General features: G+C 39.3%; 1 protein-coding gene across 2 annotated transcripts; it reads left to right on the top strand.

The window, feature by feature from the left end:
* Positions 1-62: 62 nt before the first annotated feature.
* SLC30A5 (solute carrier family 30 member 5) lies at positions 63-20,567 on the top strand. Of its 2 annotated transcripts, XM_075019866.1 has the most exons (16): positions 63-292; positions 587-709; positions 2,561-2,627; positions 3,933-4,018; positions 5,982-6,069; positions 7,835-7,922; positions 9,277-9,353; positions 10,526-10,696; positions 11,317-11,605; positions 11,966-12,174; positions 13,262-13,419; positions 14,066-14,195; positions 15,701-15,926; positions 17,260-17,486; positions 19,417-19,545; positions 20,147-20,567. In XM_075019866.1, exons 1-16 carry the CDS (start codon positions 219-221, stop codon positions 20,315-20,317), a joined length of 2,313 nt encoding a protein of 770 aa, XP_074875967.1. In that variant the 5' UTR covers positions 63-218; the 3' UTR covers positions 20,318-20,567. The 2 variants fall into 2 exon arrangements, with proteins under 2 accessions (XP_074875967.1, XP_074875968.1); XM_075019867.1 differs by lacking the exons at positions 63-292; positions 2,561-2,627 and having other exon boundaries at positions 611-709.
* Positions 20,568-22,511: the final 1,944 nt, after the last annotated feature.

Below are 22,511 nucleotides of genomic sequence, written 5' to 3' on the forward strand. Positions count from 1 at the left end.
CTAGGGCGCCTGCGCACGGCGGCCGGCGCATGCGCGCGGCCTGGCCTGGCCTGGCCCCGGCTCCCTTCCCGCTGTGGCGGCCCTACCGGCCGCGGAGGATGAGGTGCCCCCGCTGCGGGGGAGGCGGGCCGCGCCTGAGCGCCTGAGCGCTCGCACCCCTTCCCTCGCACCTGTCCCCTCGCAGGGGCGTGGGGCCGCGCCCGCTGCGCCGCCCCGGCATGGAGGAGAAGTACAGCGGGCAGGCCTTGGCCGGCGGCGGCGTGCTGGGGCCCGTGGATGTGCCCAGCGCCCGGTAACGGCGGCGGGAGGCGGGGGGGGGTGGTGAGCGGCCGCCCCGCTGGGTGAGGGGGGCAAGCCCGTCGCCGTCCCTCCCTGTGGGGAGCAGCGAGCATCGCCCTTCAGCCTTCCGCGTCCGGCGGGAGCCGGCGGCCTCCTCCGCGTGAGGCGCAGGGCCGCCGGGGAGGGGGAGGGACCGGGACCGACGGCGGGGCCAGGGCCTGGGCCTGGGACCGGGCCCTGGCCCTGGCCCGGGAGGCAGCGGCGTGTGTGTGGTGGCGGGTGCGAACGGCCCTCTCTGCTTTTGCAGGCTGACGCGCTACATCGTGCTGCTGTGCTTCACCAAGTTTTTGAAAGCCGTGGGGCTGTTTGAATCCTACGATCTTCTGAAAGCAGTCCACCTCGTGCAGTTTATCTTTATAGTGCAGCTGGGGTGAGTGTGCAGGGGGTGAAGCCCTGTCCGCCGCTGTTCAGGCACACTTTGTCCGTGGTGTTCTCTGTCAGCGTCAAGCTTATACCCCGCATTATGTTGTTGTAGATTAATCGAGGAAGAGAAGGTGTACCAGTGGATCCAGGAACTACTCTGTTCATAGCAGTGTTTTTCTCTCATATCTCTGCTCACTATAATTTCAGAATTGTAGAATATCTCTAGTTGGAAGGGACCCATAAGGATCATCAAGTCCATCTCCCTGCTTCTCGCAGGACTACCTAACACAAAGCCACGTGACTAAAAGCATCATCCAGACACTCCTTGAACTCTGACAGGCTTGGTGCCATGATCACTTCCCTGGGGAGCCTGTTCCAGTGGCCGACCACCCTCAATAAAAAAACTTTTCCTAATGTTCAATCTGAACTTCCCTCGACACAGCTTCTTTACGTCTCCTCGTGTCCTATTGCTGGTCACCAGAGAGAGGAGATCAGCACCTCTGCTGCCCCCCTTGAGGAAGCTGTAGGCTGTGATGAGGTCACCCCTCAGCCTTCTCTTCTCCAAGCTGAACAAGACAAGTGACCAAGGCCACTCCTAAGTCTTGCTCTTGAGGCCTTTCGTCATCTTGGTCACCCTCCTCTGGACGCATCTAACAGTTTCCTGTCCTTATATTGAGGCACCCAGAACTGCACACAGTACTCAAGGTGGGACTGCACCAGTGCAGTGCAAAGTGGGACAGTCGCCTCCCTTGACCAGCTAGCTGTGCTGTGCTTGATGCACCCCAGGACACACTGTTGACTCATGTTCAACTTGCCATCAACCCAAACCCCCAGATCTCTTTCCACGGGGCTGCCTTCCAGCCCCTCATCCCCCAGTTTGTACGTGTAACCAGGACTACCTGGTCCCAGGTGCAGAGTCCGGCACTTCCTGTTGTTAAATTTCATACGGTTGGTGATTGCTCGGCTCTCCAAGTCTATCCAGATATCTCCGTAAGGCCGTTTTAGCCTTGAGAAACTTCAGTGGTTTTGCTACTTCAAAATTGATCATACTGTGACGGTACTGATCACGGGAAACTCAGACATGTCCAAGTTTTCTTAAGAAGTGTGTAGAAAACAAGCTTTCTTCCTTATAATTTGTATTCCTCTAGTTCTTGTGAGCTTCAACTGCTGTTTTTCCTTGATTGAGATCTAAAGTGTAGGAACTGATAGCAAATATACAGAAACGATCTTTGCAGACACAATCCTGCTTCACATTTACCTGATACGATGTGGAAGAGCATTTCTGTAATAAACTGGGCAGAGCTAGAACATTTGGAACCTCATTTTTGTCTTCTGTTTCAAATTTGTTTACATTTCTGGGCTTCTCACTTGCATGTTCCCAAGCACTATAGTGTTTTTCCCCATCACTTACTCTTGGTCCCAGTTGAGGAAGATGTGTGCTGTTCCTTACCATTTCTAACATGCTGTGTATTCAGCATTCTGTATGTGAGTAAGCCTTCGGGTGTATGTATCTTGCTAATAAAAAACATAGTAGTATTTCTCCTCAAAATTTCTGAGATCAGTATTTTGATTTTTGTAAATCACAGGTAGAGTTCTCATTAGCCATTCTCTGAAGAACTTGCATTTAAAATTGACCAGAACTGAAGTTCACTTGTCATGACCTTTGTAGTGGTTTCTGACACAATGCAGCAGGGAAAATAAAACCAGTGGGTGTGGTCAGTGTGGCCTTTAAATGAAAAATGTAGAGAAGCCATGTTGTCAACTGAGCCTGATAGGAGAGGCCTAGTTATTTAGAGCTGGTGTGAATAAAAAGGTGACTGCTAATACACGAATAGAGAAAACTTTCTTCTTTTAACAGGTCTGCATTTTTTATGGTTTTGTTTCAAAAACCATTTTCTTCTGGAAAAGTGGTAACCAAGCATCAGGTGAGTTGACAGATGTAATAATGATTCACATCTTTGTAGATATTCTTGACAGCATGGCTCTTGCCAAAAATGAAAGGGGAACAAAGGTTGCTGCACTTGGAAGATGTGATAGCAATTTCCAGAAGCATGTAACTAACTTTGTGTCTAGTGCACTGTAAAAAACAATCAGCATTTTTAGCCATGTATTGTGAAAAGATTGGTCCTTGGCTCCATACAAGCATCTGTTCTGAGAACTGGATTTGCAAGAAGAGCTTAGTCTACTTGGCTGACTTTGACAGTTTCAAAGGGCAGTTTCTGGACTGCCAGAATGTTGAAGTGCTCCAGTCATGTTCCCCATGCCAAAAGAGTGCTTTTGCGTGGTGCATTGTGATGAGGGGCTAGTCTATGCTCTTCAAACCTGTGTTGAGTTCCCAGTATCCTGAGATGTCAGAGTAGGGCCAGGTTGGAACCTGCTGTTTCAGAAATTTTCACTTGCTCCATATTCATCTTGGTTTTATGTAATTGTGTGCACAAAAACTTGATCCATGCACAATGTCATCAGTGTATGTGCTAAGTAGAGAGAATCTGAAGGATAGCCTGAGAAATGTTACAAATGTCAGTTGCTTTTCGGATTAGACATGTATGGCAGAATTTTAAAGTGTGAACAGGAGTAAATTGCATCTTTGATTTGTGTTTGGAAAAATCTGTGTGTGTGCTGTTTTGCTCTTGTTTAAAATTTTAAAATTCTGCATTTTGAGGATGTGATGTTTGTTGTAGGTACTTTGTCTTGTTTAATGTGTTTCCAAAATGAGTTACTTTTCTTAAAAAATTTGCATTTACAGTTAATAATGTATTGAATAGCTGAATTATAACCTGCATCCTGAAGAAAGAATTTAACACATGCATAAATATATGTAGACTTAAGGTCTTAGTCTCTTTATCTTGGATGTTTTATCTAGTTCTATATATATTTATCAGGTACATAAAATACATTAGAAAACAAACAGCATCTTTGACAGGTAAATGGACTTGAATTTTTTTCAGCGTTTTTTCAAGGTTCTTATTAAAGAGATCTCAGACTATACTATAGAATCTAGTACTGTGGTAGAAAAGAAATAAGTAATTCTGCTTCATGATATGTCCAAAGAAACCTTAGTTGCCTGGCAAAGTAGTTAAGAAGATAATCATACTCTAAATTTTGCAGAACTTGCAGAGCATATGTTTTCCCCTCTATTTCTACAGCTGCTGTGCTAGAAGAATGCTAATAGTGGGGTGTTTATTCTGATACAGTGGAGAAAATTATAATGAAATACCTTTCTTTTGTAGTGGATCAAAATTTTTAAGCATGCTGTTGTGGGATCTATCATTTCACTCTTGTGGTTTTTTGGCCTTACTCTTTGTGGACCACTGAGGTAAATATATATTAACTGTAAACAATGTGTTATCTTTTTAAGCTAATTTTTGTGATCTTTCCCTGTCTTGTTCCTTTTTTTTTTGTTTTGTATCCATTAGCTTATGATGCCAGCCTCTTGCTCTGTTTTTTGAAATTTTAAATGGATCTTTATGCTTTTTCCAGTGAACTCTGTTGTGCTTGGGAAAAGCTACATGTAATTTTCTGTAGAATTTGTAATTTTCTTCATTCATTCTTTGACAAGATGCCAGAGGAAGGTCTTGATAGTGCTTAAACTATTGATGTTTCTCATTAATGTAACCCCAGTTGTTTATGTAACTGTTGGGAGTCTGTGGCTTGACAGCTAGTGATAGCAGCTTGTATTCCTGTGGCAGCTAACTAGACTCAATTTCTGCATTTGTTGCAGGGCACTGCTTTATCTAATCATATGCCTGTGCTGTGTTAGAATTGGGTGGCATTAGTGCGTATACTCTGAGTAAAATCACTTGTGCTGTTTGTTGGCAGTGCTGACTGAGTAACTAAAAAAGAATAACATTAGACTTCCAAAAATGAAGGTTAATGGATTAGTGTCGTGGTTTAACCCCAGCCAGCAACTAAGCACCACACAGCCGCTTGCTCACTCCCCTCCAGGTGGGATGGGGAGGAGAATCAGAAGGCTAAAAGTGAGAAAACTCGTGGGTTGCAATAAAGACAGTTTAATAGGTAAAGCAAAAACTGCGCAGATAGGCAAAGCAAAACAAGGAATTCATTCACCACTTCCCATTGGCAGGCAGGTGTTCAGCCATCTCCAGGAAAGCAGGGCTCTATCACGCGTAACGGTTACTTGAGAAGACAGACTCTATCACTCCAAACATCCCTCCCACCTTCTTCTTCTTCCCCCAGCTTTCTATGCTGAGCCTGAAGGTCATATGGTCTGGAATATCCCTTTGGTCAGTTGGGGTCAGCTGTCCCGGCTGTGTCCACTCCCAGCTTCTTGTGCTGCACCCCCAGCCTACTTGCTGGTGGGGTGGGGTGAGAAGCAGAAAAGGCCTTGACTCTGTGTAAGCACTGCTTGGCAGTAACTGAAAGATCTTTGTATTGTCAACGCTGTTTTCAGCACAAATTCAAAACGTAGCCCCATACCAGCTACTATGAAGAAAATTAATTCTATCCCAGCCAAAACCAGCACAATTAGAAAGCATCTTTCATTAGAGAGAGGAAGGTAAACCCTTAAATAATACATTTTATGAAGTTGAAGTTTTATCCTCTACACAGGAGAAGGCACACCCGAGAATAATAGGAGTTCTTAATACTGTAGTGCCTTTCTGGGTGCTGGCAGTCTTCCCAAACAGAACCAGTAACATGGACCCTAGCAGCCTGGATTGCTGTGTGGAGGATGGCAGAAGCATTTGGTAAACTTGACAGTGATTATTACTGTCATGTTCCACCCTGAAAAGCTGTCAATATAGCTTGTTAGTCAGCCTTTGCTATCTGAAGGAGGTAGTGTGCAAGTTAGAATTTCTTATTTTCAGCAATTAAGATGTTCTGAGGTTGCATAAACTACTAGACCATTAACACCTCAATAAACAGGATACAGGACAGGACCTCTTTTTTCTGAGAGCCAGAAACTTTGGTTTAGAGGAGGTATTGTAATGGGAATAATAATTCCATTTTGAGTAAGTTAGTATCTTGTTGTGTTACTAGAAGAAAGTACAATTTAAAGTAATTATAAATGAATAATTTTAATCTGTTCCTTGATTTAGGAAGTTCTTTGTTTTGTGATACGTCTAGCTGTCCACAGCTAGATCTATTGCTGGTGAAGGCAAATAGATTTGCATTTATCCTTTTGAATTGTTTAAGCTTGCTATTGAAATCACGATAAATCTTTGACTGCTGTGTCATTGAATTTTAGCTGAAATAGTATATATTAAGCTTGTGAGGTAAACTTATAAGTGGACATAAGTGTTTATTTCACTTTTTTATAGGACATTGTTGCTGTTTGAGCACAGTGATGTGGTTGTGCTATCACTCCTTAGTGTCATGTTCACAAGCTCAGGTGGAGGACCAGCAAAGGTATTTAAAAATTCGTTTTACCAAATGTAAAAAATACTGAATGCTATAAATTCAAGTACTTTTTTACCAGGAACAAACAGTGTTTTGGACCTATGTTCATAGAAACTGCGCTTTTTTTAGTTTAATTAGTGGTAAAATTATAAAATGTACTACTTGTAATAAATATGACATTAAGAGAGAAACAGTGGGTGAAGCTGTTGGAGGTCCATGGCAGATACCTGAGAATTTTTTCTGTTTGAAGGTGGAAAAGAACCTTGAGAATGATTTTTACACTTCAGCATTCTTTGTAACAGCATTTGGGGTCCAAACGGACAAAAGGACATATGTGCATGTAGTGGTCCTGGCCTTTAGGCACTGAAGTCCAGCAATACAGTCTCCAGATCCTTGCCTAGCCTCTTCAGTGTCTGTAGCTTTTTCATGTACTTTTTTTCTGCCAAAAAGTTCTCTAAGTACTTTAAGGTGTGCATGAGCCTGTGTGTGCTGAATACTTGGGCCCAGTCTTTCACTTAACTAGAGATCTGTACTTGAGACATCCTTTGTCTGAGTCCCATTACACACAATTTCGCAAGGTGTTCTCTAACTGTGCCTAATCAGCCCTAAGTGGAATGAGCTCGTGCCAGGACCTAGGAGTCTTCACCACTTTCACTCAAAAAAGTGGAGTTGGAAGAAGATACCTTATGATGTCGTATGCCTGAGGCTAGAATACTTGCTGTGTAAGAGAAAGTCTGGTTTTGGTGCTGCCTCAGGCTGGGAGTTTTGAAAACTGTATCATAACTGCTGCTGGAGTCCCTTAATCACTTTTAGGCTGGCCTTAGAGTGAATAGCACAGTCATCTGCTCTGATTCTCTATGCCCACCCCCCTCAAATTGAGATGCTTAGGGCATCCAGCATGAAGCTGTTTGTCTAGAAGACAATTTTTTTCTCCAGCCAGCCACCCAAGGGGTAGATGTAGAGCTTCAGAGAGGTTCTTTGTCAATCTGTGTCTTGGTGGGCTATGCTTGGCAGTTAAGCTGCATATCTAACACAGCAGAAACAAGGGAATGATAACCCTGTCCTTTGAGTATTTCAGCTTTTTGAAGTGAACTGTGGCAAAGAGGTCAGCTGACTTTCCAAAACAAGAATGTGATAGCTGTATTTGGCTTCAGAAGATGAATTGTAATAGTATTTTTTAGCTGTAGAGCTCAGTGTCTTGCCAAGATGATGAATACCAAAATTGCAGTGTCTTAAATCAGGGTGGTGAAAGCTCTGGGAGCTGGGATTTCATAGCTACCTCTGTACCATCCCTATAAAGCACTGCAGAGCTCTGCTTTCTTAGAGACTTTGCACAGTGCTCTAGCCCTAAGACAAAATTCTAGTTTGTCCACTAGATCTTGTTTATGGCTTCTTGCTGCTACAGAATATTAAATCATCAGGCTAAAGTACCTGTGCACTCTGACAGGCAGAAACACGCCATGAAGAAGGAAGCAATCACACTTGAAGTTTGTAAGATACAGGCTTCTAGCTTGTTACAGTGGTGATTTGCCCTGAGTTATCTGGTAAATCTGAAAACCAGAATAAATATAAAATTATATTGTCCAGGTCAATTTTTTAAAAAATTAAAAAAAAAAATATTTTTCCTCATGTTTTTCTTACTTAACTAAAATATGCTTAGACTGATCAGGAGGAGGGGAGGGAGAGGACTGATTTCCTGGATTTTTTTAGATTAATCTGTTTCAGCACATAAAAATATTTAGGGTGTGGTTTTGTGTTTTGTTTTTTTTTACAGACAAGAGGTGCTGCATTTTTCATCATAGCTGTCATCTGCTTACTACTTTTTGATAATGACGACCTCATGGCTAAGATAGCAGAACATCGTATCCTTTCTTGCTATGTGTAAGAGCAAGAGCAAGTGCCTATTATTACTGGGACAGAGAAAATGTGAAGTTGAGTGCACTGAATTAAATATGCTTGCATTTTTCCTAATAGGAATCTTACCTTTCAAGAATGTTATAACATAAGATTTTACTTTTACATCTAAATACTGATACTTACAGCAGAATGAGTAGCATTGCTTACTTTCAGAACTTAGAACATAGCTATAGATTTTAAATTGTAGTTAAAGGCTCCCTGCCTATTTGCACATCTCAGACCACTTAGGATTTTTAGAAGCTTTTTTGATCAGCTCTCCTTTTTTTTAGGAATTCTAGACATAATGGCTGTAGCTTAAGTCTGTGCATTAAATGGTTGACAGCCTGGCTGGCAGTCTTTTCCATATATCCAGAAATATTCGTAGAATCACAGAATCATAGAATGGTTTGGGTTGGAAGGGACCTTTAAAGGTCATCTAGTCAAACCCCCCTGCAGTGAGCAGGGACATCTTCAACTAGATCAGGCTCAGAGCCCCCTCCAACCTGACCTTGAATGTTTCCAGGGATGGGGAATCTACCACCTCTCTGGGCAACCTGTGCCAGTGTTTCACTACCCTCATCATAAAAATTTCCTTAGATCCAGTCTGAATCTACCTTCTTTTAGTTTAAAACCATTACGCCTTGTCCTATCACAACAGGCCCTGCTAAAAAGTTTGTCCCCATCTTTCTTATAAGCACCTTTTAAGTACTGAAAGGCTGCAATAAGGTATCCCCACAGCCTCTTCTTCTCCAGGCTGAACAACCCCAACTCACTCAGCCTTTCCTCACAGGAGAGGTGTTCCATCCCTCTGATCATTTTTGTGGCCCTCCTCTGGACCCACTCCAACAGGTCCATGTCTTTCCTGTACTGAGGACCCCAGAGCTGGATGCAGTACTCCAGGTGGGGTCTCACCAGAGTGGAGTAGAGGGGCAGAAAACTGGAAAGATATAGATGATATTTCAGACAACTCGCTGTTTTAGGGCTTTTAGTGAAAATCAAATCTAATTTTTAATGCTGTTGAGTATATTTTTCAAAGTCTCATTGCCAAAATTAACATAAATCCTGTATCATGGCTGCTGTACAGTATTTAACAATGACTATGTGTTCATGTTTTAAAATACTCTTCCCCCTTGTCCTTAATATTTTTAACTATTTTCTGTGGAAATATTTTCATCTTTCCTAAATTTTAAGGATCTGACAAACCTTAAAGCTTGGTTTGCTTACTTCTGCTTTCTGTGGTTGCCTTCTACCTCTGTCTGTTCTTTGGTTAAAAAAAAAAAATCATCGAATGAAACTCTTCCTTAATTTTTTTTTATTTAGCTGAGGGGCATCATGACAGTGCTCTTACCCATGTTCTGTATACAATCATTGCTTTCCTAGGTGTTGCAGATCACAAGGTAAATAACTAAATAACTTGTATTTTAGTAGGTTAATATTTAGTAGGTAAGAATTTCACCACCTCAGAGCTAATCAAGCATAAATCAAAACCAAAAAGTTCAACATCTGCACCCCATATTGGAACGGAACTAGCACTTTAATTTTTACATCTTGATTGAATATGAGCACCTTTGATACAGCAAACCAAAGCATACAATATTCAACTTGTGTAGCTGAGAAGGACTTTGCTGTAATGCGTAACCTAAAAAGTCTTATTAAAATTATCATAAAGTATTGTGTCATCAGTATCCTGGATGTTCATAATGCTTTGCATATAAGCTGTTTCTTGCTCACTTTTGGGGTCTGTGTTTTGTTGCTCCTTCTTTATCTTTCCCCAGTCTTTCCTTTATATTAGATGCTTGCATTTGAAGACACAGATTCTGATACTTCTCCATAGTATACTCCCATTATAATTGGTGGCATGAATAACTATCTAAATCTTACTGTATGGGATTGACCTATCTGATTGCTCTGTTCTGTTAGCTTAGTCTTGTTGCTAAAGTGGCTGCATTGAGGACTAAAACAGGAAAAAAAATATATGGAGCAGCCGAGGAAGTATTAATATAAAAATAAATCAAATGTTAGAGAGGCTGGTTAACTGTGCAAAGCAAGTGTGTTCTAAGGGAGATGAGATGCTGTGTGTGTATCTTGTTCATTTATAGAAAAATTTTGAAAGAAAATATTGTGAAGAAATATGGTATGGTGCGATTAAAGGTAAGGGAATGAAAAGGTTATGAAAGGCTTAGAGGCCAAGGTGACATGACACTTTTGGGGTTTACATATGCTTTCAACATTTTTAATAATGGAAGATGGGAAACCAAGTTTTGTGTGATTTTTCTTATTCTTCATATGCTGTTTGCTACCTATTCACTGCTGTTGTATGCCAGTTAACACTATTGAGAGTTTTAAACTTCAAGTCATAGTAGCCTGTTGTGAATAGTGCTGAGGTATAACCACGTATGCTATGTTACTGTTTTTAACTAGAGTAACAATTACAGGAAATACCTTGTCTTTGGCTTTTGTTGATAAGTTAAGGAAAGCATATTAATCTTTTTTCATGTAAGTGTCACTTTGTTTGGAGTGAGGTATCTGGCTCTTAAGGCATGCTGACGGGATCCTTCTGTGTTTCCAGGGAGGAGTTCTGCTTCTGGTACTGGCATTGTGCTGTAAGGTTGGTTTTCACATGGCTTCCCGAAAACTGTCTGTCGATGTAGGTGGAGCCAAGCGTCTTCAAGCTTTGTCTCATCTTGTTTCCGTCCTTCTGTTGTGCCCCTGGGTCATTGTCCTTTCTCTGACAACAGAGGTAAGATAGCAAGTACAAAAATACATCATTTTTTGTAATTCTTCTGCTTGTGAAGTACAATTTAAATCTTTCTTTTACCTTTAAAATATCTTTACAATTACCAAAGTTGCCGTCTTTATTTTTGTAGTAAGCTCTGTTTGAAATTTTTCCTCTATATTTTGATGTATATCTGTGTGATACCATAATTTCCTCTTCTGTGTGATAACTTTATTTCCTCTTTCTAGCTCAGATATTATATCCTGGATTCATATACTAACATAGCACAAGTATTAATGTCTATATAAATACAGGGCTCTTTTTTTCCTGAGGAGTAGATTATTAAAGACATGTTCATGATGCCTGCATGGTTATGGAGAGTAGACCATTGCAAACATGGAATTGCATATGGCATTGCTTTTAAGCACATGAAAGTATTTCAAGTAAGGTACTATAGTGCATATTAATTGTATGTCTCTTTCTATAGCTAGAGTGTTGGTTTTATGTGATAAATTTGAAGTATAAAAGTATTTATGTTTTGGTGGATTGCTGAAAACATTTGTAATGAAAGTGAACTAGATTTAATGCTGTATATACACACCTAATGGTGAACAATCCTGTTTGAAATGTATTTTTTGTTGCAGAGTAAAGTAGAGTCTTGGTCTTCTCTCATCATGCCTTTCATAACAGTCATCTTTTTTGTTGTGATCCTGGATTTCTACGTGGAGTCCATATGCTCTGTCAAGATGGAAGCTTCCACATGTGCTCGATATGGATCCTTTCTTATTTTCATTAGCGCACTGCTTTTTGGCAACTTTTGGACACATCCAATAACAGACCAGCTTCGAGCTATGAATAAGCCACCACACCATGAAAGCACAGAGCATGTTCTTTCTGGAGGTGTGGTAGTGAGTGCTGTCTTCTTCATTTTATGTACGTATTCTTATTTATCTTTTGATAAATCTACTGTCTGTGTGACTAGGAAGCCAATCAGAAAATGGATATGTGCAGAATTCTTTTGGATGAGCTTTTATGGATTCTTTTAGATAAAGAGGGCCTGTAATTTTGTGCTCTTACTGTCTGTCTACAAAAAAAAGAATGCAATAGATCTGTTGTGAAAGTGATGATCTAATCTTATATAGCAATGAAATCTTATGATAAACCTCAAGATGAAGTTGACAATAACTTTGCTGCCTGCAAATTTCATGTAAGCTTTGACTGCTGATAAAACACATTATAAAATTACTGTGAAGCTTAGAAACAGCAACAAAAACTTCAATACTTTCCTTGCAGCTGCCAATATCCTGTCCTCCCCCTCCAGGAAAGGGCAGAAGGGTACCCTTATTGGCTATTCCCCTGAAGGCACTCCTCTCTATAACTTCATGGGTGATGCATTACAGCAGAGCTCTCAGTCATTACCCCGGTTTATTAAGGAGTCACTGAAACAAATCCTTGAGGAGTATGATTCTAGGCAGATCTTCTATTTCTTGTGCCTAAATCTGGTAAGTGCCTGTTGGTTTTTTTTGTCAAACCCAACCACAGTAGTACATACATAGTACAGTAAGAAGAGTTATTCTTTAAAAGGGCCTCATGATTGATTGTTTTTAAAGTGACCCTTGATAGAGTAGTTTCATTAGATGGAATGTTAAAACAGAAGATTCTTAACACTAATCTTACAGTAAGTGGCAGGTCACTTTGGTTTGTTGTCACACTGCAGCACTGGTTCTATGTGGTAACTATTATACCAGTAAGTAAATACTTGTATGATGCTACATTTAAGATTGAGGTATCTCAATGTTACCAGCAGATAAGCTGAAATTAGTGAAGCCTTCAAGGATGGGGACAACAGAAGAGTAAGTGTGGGATTGCTTAGTGCCATTTTGGAGTAGGCTAGTTTTATTTCTAGCTTCTCTTTCGGGCAGGAAAAGATCATACAGTAAGCAAGATGGATAGAACATCATTTGCAAAGATCTCTCTTCATTCTTTGGCAATTATTCAATGAAACAGGGAGAAACTTGAAGTATCTGTGATAACTTTAACAAATTCCATTATAGAGTATAAAAGATGGAAAAGAACGCTTATAGGCAGACCAATTAATAATAGTAAATCATACAGGGAAAATGTATGTATTAAAAATATTTCCTCGTGTACTGTTCTCAAAACTAATTCCTAAGGTTAAGCACTCAAATAATTGGTGAAGAAAATTCTTACAGATACATAGACAGCATTGCTTTTACACTAATAATAGATCGGATCAGAGTTGTTACATTGTTTAATGACAAAATGCTGAAAATTTTGTCTGCACAATGTTAGTTTAAAATTCTAAGTGAAAACTTAAATTTGCTCCTGTGGAGGGTTGTTTCCTTAGGTCTAAGGCTTCTGGGAGTGTAGGTTCAAAAATGTCTCTTCGTAGACTTGGAATGTATCGCTTTTGTTTTGTTGGAGGAGAGAGAAAATGGTCTAGAAATACTTCGAACAATACCTTTGAAAACTATCAAGTGTTCTATGATAAGAGTTTCGTGCCAGCTACCAAGACGTTAAAGTACACGTTAATCTTTGAGGAAAAATTCAAACTCCCTTTCTTTTTAGGCTTTCACTTTTGTGGAACTTTTTTATGGAGTATGGACCAATAGCCTCGGTCTTATTTCTGATGGATTTCACATGCTTTTTGATTGTTCTGCCTTAGTGATGGGGCTTTTTGCAGCTCTGATGACAAGATGGAAAGCAACTCGCATATTTTCCTATGGGTATGTATATTAGGTTCTTGAAGGACTATCTGAAAATTATTCTACTTGTTCATTTTCAAAATGTCCTGCTATAAAGATATGTTTGAGATGTTTTAGTGTTGCATGCTTCTGCGGGGTTTTTGCTATGTCTCTTCTTTTCCGTTTGTGGTCATGCTATTCCCCTCTTACCCCTGCAAAAAAGTGTCTGAAATGTAATTTTCATTTATCTCTACAAATAAATCTTTATCACTTGAATATTATTTAGAAATTGCCTCACTCTGTATATATATATATGTATGTCAAACAAAAATATATGTTCAAAGTCAGTGTTTATGTGAGGATTTCAATTCTGCTGACGTAATCAAAATTTGTATGGCTAAATTCCATAGCAGTTTAGCAGTTTGAAGCCCTGAATGTGCACTATATATAAAAAAATACTTACATTATTATACCTTTATACTATTGGTGTTTGGACAATTGCAAACTAGCTTCCTCCTTGTCAGAAGTAAATAACCCAGAAATTAAGGCACAATTTTGTAGCATTGAGGAAAAAATCAAAGCAATCTTAATGCTGTATTAAATGTATTATAATTTTATTTATTATTACTTTGAAATTTGTTCAGAGTACCCATTCTTCCCTCTTAAAAGTACATATGTTTGCTTTCAGGTATGGACGTGTAGAAATTCTTTCTGGATTTATTAATGGCCTCTTTCTGATGGTAATTGCTTTCTTTGTCTTCATGGAATCGGTGGCCAGACTGGTGGATCCTCCAGACATAGATACAAATATGCTAACTGTAAGTTTTGTCATTCTGTTTCAATGTTGTTTGGCAGTTAATGGTTCATTTATGTTTGTCTTAATTTAAAAAAAAAAAAGTTAGGAGACTAAAGTTGCATACTCTAATCTAAACTGTGCCTTGACTTTTTAACATATTCTAATTTTAAAATCCCAACTACATCTGGTTTTAAAATATGAAAATATATAGGGGTGAATATAATTTAATTATGTTAAATTGAATTTTTTTCTAAGATGTTACAGCTGTAATCTTTTTAGATGGTGGTCTTTCTACAATAAAAGATACTGAGTAAATAATCTGTAAAAGACTAAATTTGGTTCAGCTGTTACGTATACCAATGTCAGTTATTACAGAAAAGATTTTGTGTTAGTCTCTGAGAAACCTCAAAAATCAGGCAGAATTCGTAACACAATGCTGAGTGTGTTAGTATGGCATAAACAATCCTGAAGCTGTGCATAGCTAATCTTAACTACACCAGTCTCTCTACCTTCCACAGCCTCTTCAGGGGCTCCCTACTTAAATTTTCAAGCTTCCATCCATTTCTTTCAAATGCAGTAGTTCATTTTCTTCAAATAAATTTTTTTTTGTTATGGAATTCTGCAAATTCAAGCCTTCATTTATCACATTTCCAGCTTCACTTGTTTTCTTTCACACACACACACACACACACACACACACACACACAAATTTGTGCTCTCCTGCTCTCTTTGGTAACAAAGAGAAAGATTTTTATGTAGGCACAATTAGAAATGTGCACTGCTGGAACTGAGACCTGATTTTTTTTTTCTTTTTAATCTTCAATGTTTGCTCCATTTTTACTACTGATTTTATTTCTTGGGGGTGGGAAGGGTTGCCCTCTCTATATGAGCAGTCTGCATAGCCAAGGAAAGGTCTAATAACGCCTGACTAGGACTTGCTTAATTCCTCTATTAGCTGGAATTACTCTTATGCTTTGCTCGTTTTTCAAGAGAAGAGTAGAAAAATAAGCGGATAGATTAAAAGCACAACTTGACCAGTAAAGCAGCAGTTGCTGTCTTCAGTTAAGTACAATTTTAGATGAGTGTGCGTGTCCTAGATACAATATAGAATTGGGGCGGGGGGGGGGGGGGGGGCAATGAAAGCAAAGCAAACCTTGTATTCAAACCACTTTACCTCTTCATGAAAATAGATAAAATCAATCACCCCTTCTTAAAACTAAATTTCCTATCTTGTCCTAATTTGTGGATACCAGGTTTTGCATTTTGGTGGTGGTTATTGGGTGGGGTTTTTGGGAAGGTTGGGGAGAATTGGATTTTTTTGGGAGGGAAGGAAAACTCCTTTGAAACCAGCTTGTATACTGAAAGTAATATGATGAGGAATCCATATTAGAATAATCCTGTTGATATTAACGCTTCCACAGTTTTTCTTAATTAGGTGCACAGTGTTTCTGATTACCATGTTCTAGAAAATAAACTTGAACTTCTGGGCAGATGTAGTGAAGTTAAAGACTTCTCTCCCTCTCACAGCCAGTCTCTGTTGGAGGGCTGATCGTAAACCTTGTTGGTATCTGTGCCTTTAGCCACGCACACTCCCATGGGGTTTCTCGGGGAGGTTGTCACTCACACGATCACAGCCATTCTCACCACGGGCACAGCCACGGCCATGGGCACAGCCATTCCCACAGTGACCACGGGCACAGTCATGGACATTCCCACGGGACTTCTGGAGGAGGCATGAATACCAACATGAGAGGCAAGTACAGATTGTTGAATTGTAAATGATGTATGTGATTTCCAGCAGGCTTTGAAGATTCTCAGAATCAGACCCAGTACTATGCATCATTCTTAAAATCTGTCTCCAGAAGTGATCTGACAGCCATTTAACATGGTATACATGAACTTCTCAAACTGTTTCTTCATTAATGAGTTCAACTTGAAGAAACACAACTTGAAACATTTCTTTGCATGGCTTTGAAGAAACCTAACTTGAAACATTTCTTTGCAAGGCTTTCTTAGGTGTGGGTAATACTTAAGGACCAATAAAAAGCATTAATCTACAGCCTTCACTAAGATTAATAAGTAGTCATTGTAAACCTTACTGAATAAGCTTAAAAGTCCTTGTTTCTAAGTTCCATCTGGAAATGAAAGTACAAGGTCTCTATCTACAAAGGTATTACCATGCTTCTAGGTATCACATGATAGCTGGTTCAAAAAAACACTGGAGGAGGGGATAAGAAGCAGAACAAATGCAGGCCAGCAACCTAGAATATGCTTCTATTTGTGATTCAGAAGATATCGGTGGTAAAGATGAAACTTTCTTTTTCAAATCTAAATTCAGAAGCTAACTGAGAAGGGCAATATATATAAAATTTCAGCATAGCTACTTCTTAGAATTTTTTCCCCTAGCAGTTAGAAAGTAGTTATTTACCAACCACCTGGCTTATAAAAAAATCTATAAAGGAATGAGTTGTTCGTGTAAGCTTGTCAGAGTATTCTTTCAAATCCTGACACTTAACTAGCACTAATCTTACAAAAGGTTAGAGATTATTCTTCTATGCCCATTGAGTGTACATTGAGAATGCTACCCATCCTTAAAGCAGCATAAAGTATAAAATTCATAGCAGTAGCAGATAGACAGTCTTATAAAATTGGAGCAGAACTGGCATACAAAACCCAAATGACTTATTATTGTCTGTCCACATGAGCAGGCCAATGCATTTGCACTGATCTTATCCTCTGTTAAGGATCAATGAGTCCCTCTATACGCAGTTAAATGATTATGCTATACAGTACAAATCCCACTAACAATTTAAAGACTCTTCACGTTTGGTTTAATCTGTGAATGCTTGCCTAGATCATTGCACTGTGGAGTAAAAATTTTTTTTTTACATTGATTTGTAATTAAATATTAGAAAAGCTAAATGTTTTGTTTAATTTTGCACCAGGTTAGGCAGCTAATTGCCTCTGTTTAGCTTGAGGGATGTTTATTATGTTTAATAAACCCTACTGTGTTCCTGCTGTTGAACATATATGTACATTTTAAACAGAGCTGTTCAACTTAATCACTCAGTTCATTTTGTTTTCAGGTGTGTTTCTGCATGTATTAGCAGACACTCTTGGCAGTGTTGGTGTTATCGTATCAACGATATTTATTCAGCAATTTGGATGGCTCATAGCTGATCCACTCTGCTCTCTTTTTATTGCTACATTGATTTTTCTTAGTGTTATCCCACTATTGAAAGATGCCTGTCAAGTGCTTTTGTTGAGGATACCTCCAGAACAGGAGAAAGATCTGCATGCAGCTTTAGAAAAGGTCAGAACTACAATTCTAAATGTTTTCATACACAAACATACAAAGCTAAAACTTTTTAATAATTATTAAACTCAAGTAGTTCAGTCTGACAGCTTCCGTTGTCTTAGACAACTTAATGTCTCAGTTTGTTTTAAATCTATTTTGCAGATATGTGACAGGATTAGGAGTTCTACTGATGAAAGTTGTTTTGCAGCTAAAAAAACTTGTACTGTTTTTTGCTTTTATGGGTAGCTCATCATTTCAGACAATTATGGTAACAGTGCAGGAAAGGTACTTAGCACTAAGAAAGTAAGGTAGCAATTCCCAAAAGCTTGCTGCCTTTTTAAACTTGATGTGTACAGTTCAGGCTACAGGATTATATCTTGAGCCTGTAATTGCAGGTTTTCTTATTTGTCCATACCATGAAGGGCATGCTGGTTCCCAGTAGGTGAGGTGGAAAAAGTACAGATATTTTTTTTCTAATTACTTTTTCATTCTAGTCCATTCTTTTCCTGTCTGCAGTACGGTATCTACTTTGAGGCTGTACTTAGTCTTCATTGTTGGCTCATTTGAAGTTCCCGCCCAGAATCATAGTGCAGACCTCAGTGTGGGAAACACCTCTCTGTCAAAGAACTAGTTACATGTTCGCTGAGGATGCCATCAACTAGAGGCAGCAAGGAACACTATCCTGGTGTCCTGTCAGTAGAGAGGGAGATGTGTTCTTGTCTGCATGAGAAAGAAAAGAATAAATGGAAATTGGCTGGGAGAGGCTTCCTTAGCGAAAGGAAAGTGAGGTGCAGAGTGGGGTTTCACTTTTTGACAAGGGAAGACAGCAATTCTGGGAGACCAAGGAAGAAGAAAGTACTTTTTGAAAACAGTGAAAGAGCAATTCATTGAAAGATAATAGAAAAAGCATTTTAAAAAATACATCACAGTAAAACAATATGCTTGCTGTAGGTTGACCCCAGCCAGCAGCCAGGCATCCACACAGCCACTTGCTTGTTCCCCACTTGTCCCACCAGCAGTGGTGGTGGTAAAGGGAGAGAAAAGGAAGAGCAAAAGCAAGAAAAATCTGGGAGCAATACAAAGGCGGTTTAACAAATGAAGGAGAGAGGGGAAAAAAAAAAAAGCACTGCACCACCTCCCACAAGCAGACAGATGCCCAGTCAGTCTCCAGGCAACAGCCACCTTGGAAGCCAAAAAACCCCCTTCTTCCTCTACCCCAGTTTTTACTGCTGAGCGTGGCGTTATATGGCATGCACTTTCCCTCTGGCCAACTTGGGTCAGCTTTCCCAGCTGTTTCCCCTCCCTATTTCTTGCCCACCCCCAGCCTACTCACCAGGGCACAGGCAGAGTGGGAAAAAGAAAGCCTTGACAGTGCCCAAGCACTGTTCAACAACAGCCAAAACAGCAGTGTGCTATCAGAACTGTTTTAGGCACAAATTCAAAACATGGCACCATACAGGCTGTTGTGAAAGGAGTCCAATTCATCCAGCCAGATCCAGTACAAAGATGAATTTAATAAAATGATAAAATTATGGGAAGATACTATGTCTCTGAATTAAGTGCAGCTATGATAACTAAATAGCTGCTTATCCTGGATAGTGAGGTAACAGATGCCCTAGGAATTGTTAAATGCCCAGCCAGCCTTCTGGTTGGTCTATACATTGATGTTATTGTGATCTGTACACTGAATGACTTTTTTCTCTTCCTATTTAGCATTGCACTGTGCTCATTTTTTCATTTAGTTTGACTTTTAGCTTCTTGTCTTTGACAGTAATAGCAAGGTGACCTTTCAGTACTACATACTTCTGAATAACAGCTTAGCTGGAAAGCTGCTTTGTTATACAGCTTTGTTTCCCTGTGAAATATTTGCAACCAACATCCATGTACGTACACAAGTTTAAAGTATGTTCTTAAATTAATTGTTGCTAATGTAATTTCTTTACAGATTCAAAAAATAGAGGGAGTCATATCTTACAGAGATCCTCATTTTTGGTGTCACTCTGCAAGTGTTGTGGCAGGTACAATACATGTGCAAGTGGTATCAGATGTGATGGAACAGAGAATTGTACAGCAGGTAAGGTACAAGGTTTTTAGACCTAAGATCTTAATTTCTTGCTCTGTAGCCCTTTTTCAGAGGCTGAAGTTTGAAGCTGCTGTTTGTGATTATTTTTGTAGTTTTTAGTTAATGTCTCGGAGCTGGTCCCTAATGCTGTACTTCCTCTTGCCTGCTAGCTTGGAATTAGCTGCATAAAGAGTTGTTTGCTAAAACACCTACCAAAAAAAAAAAGTATGGGCATTTTTTTCTCGCTGTTGAAAGTGGCACTACATGTGCTCTGAGACAAGGAGGAGGAGGTGGATTTCATGCTACAAAACAGGCACTAAACAGTAGGGATATAGGGATGCTAATCGTGGGTTTATGACTGGCTTGCTAATGTCTGTCTGCCTTGGGTTTTCTTTTCCTTAAAAAGGTGGTTATTTACTTATGCAAGACACTGAGAATTACCCATTATGCAGAAGTTGCAAAGCTATACCCTCTGAAGCTCAATTTTCCAGAAAATTGAATTCTTCATGATGATTTTTTTTTAATCTACAGTATTTCAGAGCCAGAATACTGCAGGTTACTGTGAGATGCATATTAAGTGTAATACTAATGTTAACCATACTGTTCTATTCAGGTTACAGCAATTCTGAAAGATGCTGGCGTAAACAACCTAACTGTCCAAGTGGAGAAGGAAGCTTATTTTCAACACATGTCTGGACTCAGTACAGGATTTCAGGATGTCCTTGCAATGACTCAGCAACTAGAATCCATGAAATACTACAAAGATGGTACTTATATCATGTGATAGAAAGTTGTGTTCGCCAAAAGAGGTGCAAATGGTGAAGCTGTAGGATTCCATACTCGTATTTTTGACAGGAGATCTTGCACACACATGTACAGAAACAAATGTACTATATATTTGAATTTTTTCAAGCACTATATTAAAATAGGATCAAGGTGCTTTTATAAAGGAAATAAGGACTTGAATATTTGCTGTATATGTGAAAATAATGGAAATCTGTACTTGGTGTTTATTAAACGGAAGTCTGGATATGTTCCATGCTTAATCTCTTACAAATGGAACATCATGATTATAATTTCATGTTAGCTGTGGGAAGTGGAAATAGTTTATATTGGAATGCAGACATAATTGTTGTGGTTTAAGCCCAGCCAGCAACAAGGCACCACACAGCTGCTCGCTCACTCCCCCCCCCCAGTGGGATGGGGAGAAGAATTGGGGAAAAAAAAGTAAAACTCGTGGGTTAAGATAAGAACTATTTAATAACTAAAGTAAAATAAAATATAATAAAACCAATAATAATTAATAATAATAATTGTAATGAAAAGGAATATTAACAAAAAAAAAAGAGGGTGGGGGGACGGACACAAGAAAAGACAAGTGATGCACAGTGCAATGCTTACCACCTGCTGACCAGTGCCTGAGCAGTGATTGGACCCTCCCAGCCAACGCCCCCCAGTTCATACAGACAGCATGATGTTCTATGGTATGCAATATCTCTGGCTAGTTCAGGTCAGCTGTCCTGGCCATGCTCCCTCAGCAGAGCATGAGAAACTGAAAAAATCCTTAACTTAGGATAAGTGCTACTTAACAACTAAAATATCAGTGTGTTATCAACATTATTCTCGCACTAAATCCAAAACGCACTGTACCAGCTACTGAGAAGAAAATAACTTTGACCTAGCTGAAATCAGGACAATAATCAATTGAAAAATATTTTTCTTTCTTTCAAATGTAGCTTGAAGACTCCTTGAATGAAAAAAATTACATGTTTATTACAGGGAGTAAAAAACAACATGAAGTCATGTTTTTTGCACACTTTATTAGATAATAGAAATAAACAGTTTTTATATTATGTCTCAGCATACAAATCTGATTTCTAAACTTAATGAATCAGAGCAAATAGATGTTACTGTTTTAAATTTATGTCAAGTTATTTTTTTAAGGAGAGAAATCCACAGGTTAACAGTGAGAAATAGGGAGGGAAAAAAATTGTAGACACTTTTCTGTTTCCTGGGAAGACTCAAAAAACACACTGTAAAATAAATTTTTTGTACTTTTTATATGAATAACTGCAAACGCAATAGTTTGAAGCTTAAAGTAATTAATCAGTGAGCATCCTGGCACACAGGTAAACTTCACTTCTTCAAGATACATTATTCTGTCATTTACTTGATTTTTTTCATAATACCATAACACAGCTGTAGGTGTACTGTAGCCAACTATACCTTTTTGTCTTACCCAAGGAAGCAGTCCAGGTTTAGAATGCTAAACTGTGACAGTAGTCTGGGACATGGCACATTGCTGAAACAAACTGTAAATTGAGACTTCTTGACTGGAAAGAGAAAGAGTGTGTTTAAGAAAGAATTATGCATGTTGGGGTCTTAATACTGCAAAGAAAACAATCTCTTGTCTTCAGTGAAAACCTGTCAACAGGGTAATAACATAGGTCTTCAGAGGTAGTTACCTTACAGCTGTTTACAGTCTTCCTGTGCCCTCTTTCTTCTTGTCTGAAGCCTTTAAATATTTTCCTTGGAATTCAGCAAATCAATTCAGTAGTTGACAAGAAACAAGGACACCTTTCATCATTCCATGTATCGTGGCAGTCTTTATTTTGCCATACTGTTTTCTTGTTCTGGTACTTAGGATCAGTACCTTTATCAGTATCATGATAAAGACTGCACTTGATGTTGGTGGAATTTGAGGATAGAGCAATGTAGGAGTTACACGATCAGATCAGATTTACCAGCAACGCCATTTGAAATGTCCTTGAGCAATTCTGCTTCTCTTGTGATCAGACTGTTTGTACAAACTGCACAGTTTCTTTTGTAACTTAAACAATTTTGCATTCCATTCTCCCCCCACACTTCCCACGGTGCTGTGTTAAAACACTATCTGCAAGACGGGACTGACTTGAAAAACTGCAGCCAGAAAGTTTCTAGAAGTCCCATTGCTTCTACATACAGTAATGAAGATTGAG

The sequence above is a fragment of the Buteo buteo genome, chromosome Z (genome assembly GCF_964188355.1).
Source record: "Buteo buteo chromosome Z, bButBut1.hap1.1, whole genome shotgun sequence".
Taxonomy (NCBI): Eukaryota; Metazoa; Chordata; class Aves; order Accipitriformes; family Accipitridae; genus Buteo; species Buteo buteo.

Coding starts and splice junctions, on each gene's coding strand:
- SLC30A5 (XM_075019866.1), top strand. CDS start 219: ATGGAGGAGAAGTACAGCGGGCAGGCCTTGGCCGGCGGCGGCGTGCTG. Junction 12,175..13,261: donor ATTTCTTGTGCCTAAATCTG/GTAAGTGCCTGT, acceptor CTTTCTTTTTAG/GCTTTCACTTTTGTGGAACT. Junction 19,546..20,146: donor AACAGAGAATTGTACAGCAG/GTAAGGTACAAG, acceptor TGTTCTATTCAG/GTTACAGCAATTCTGAAAGA.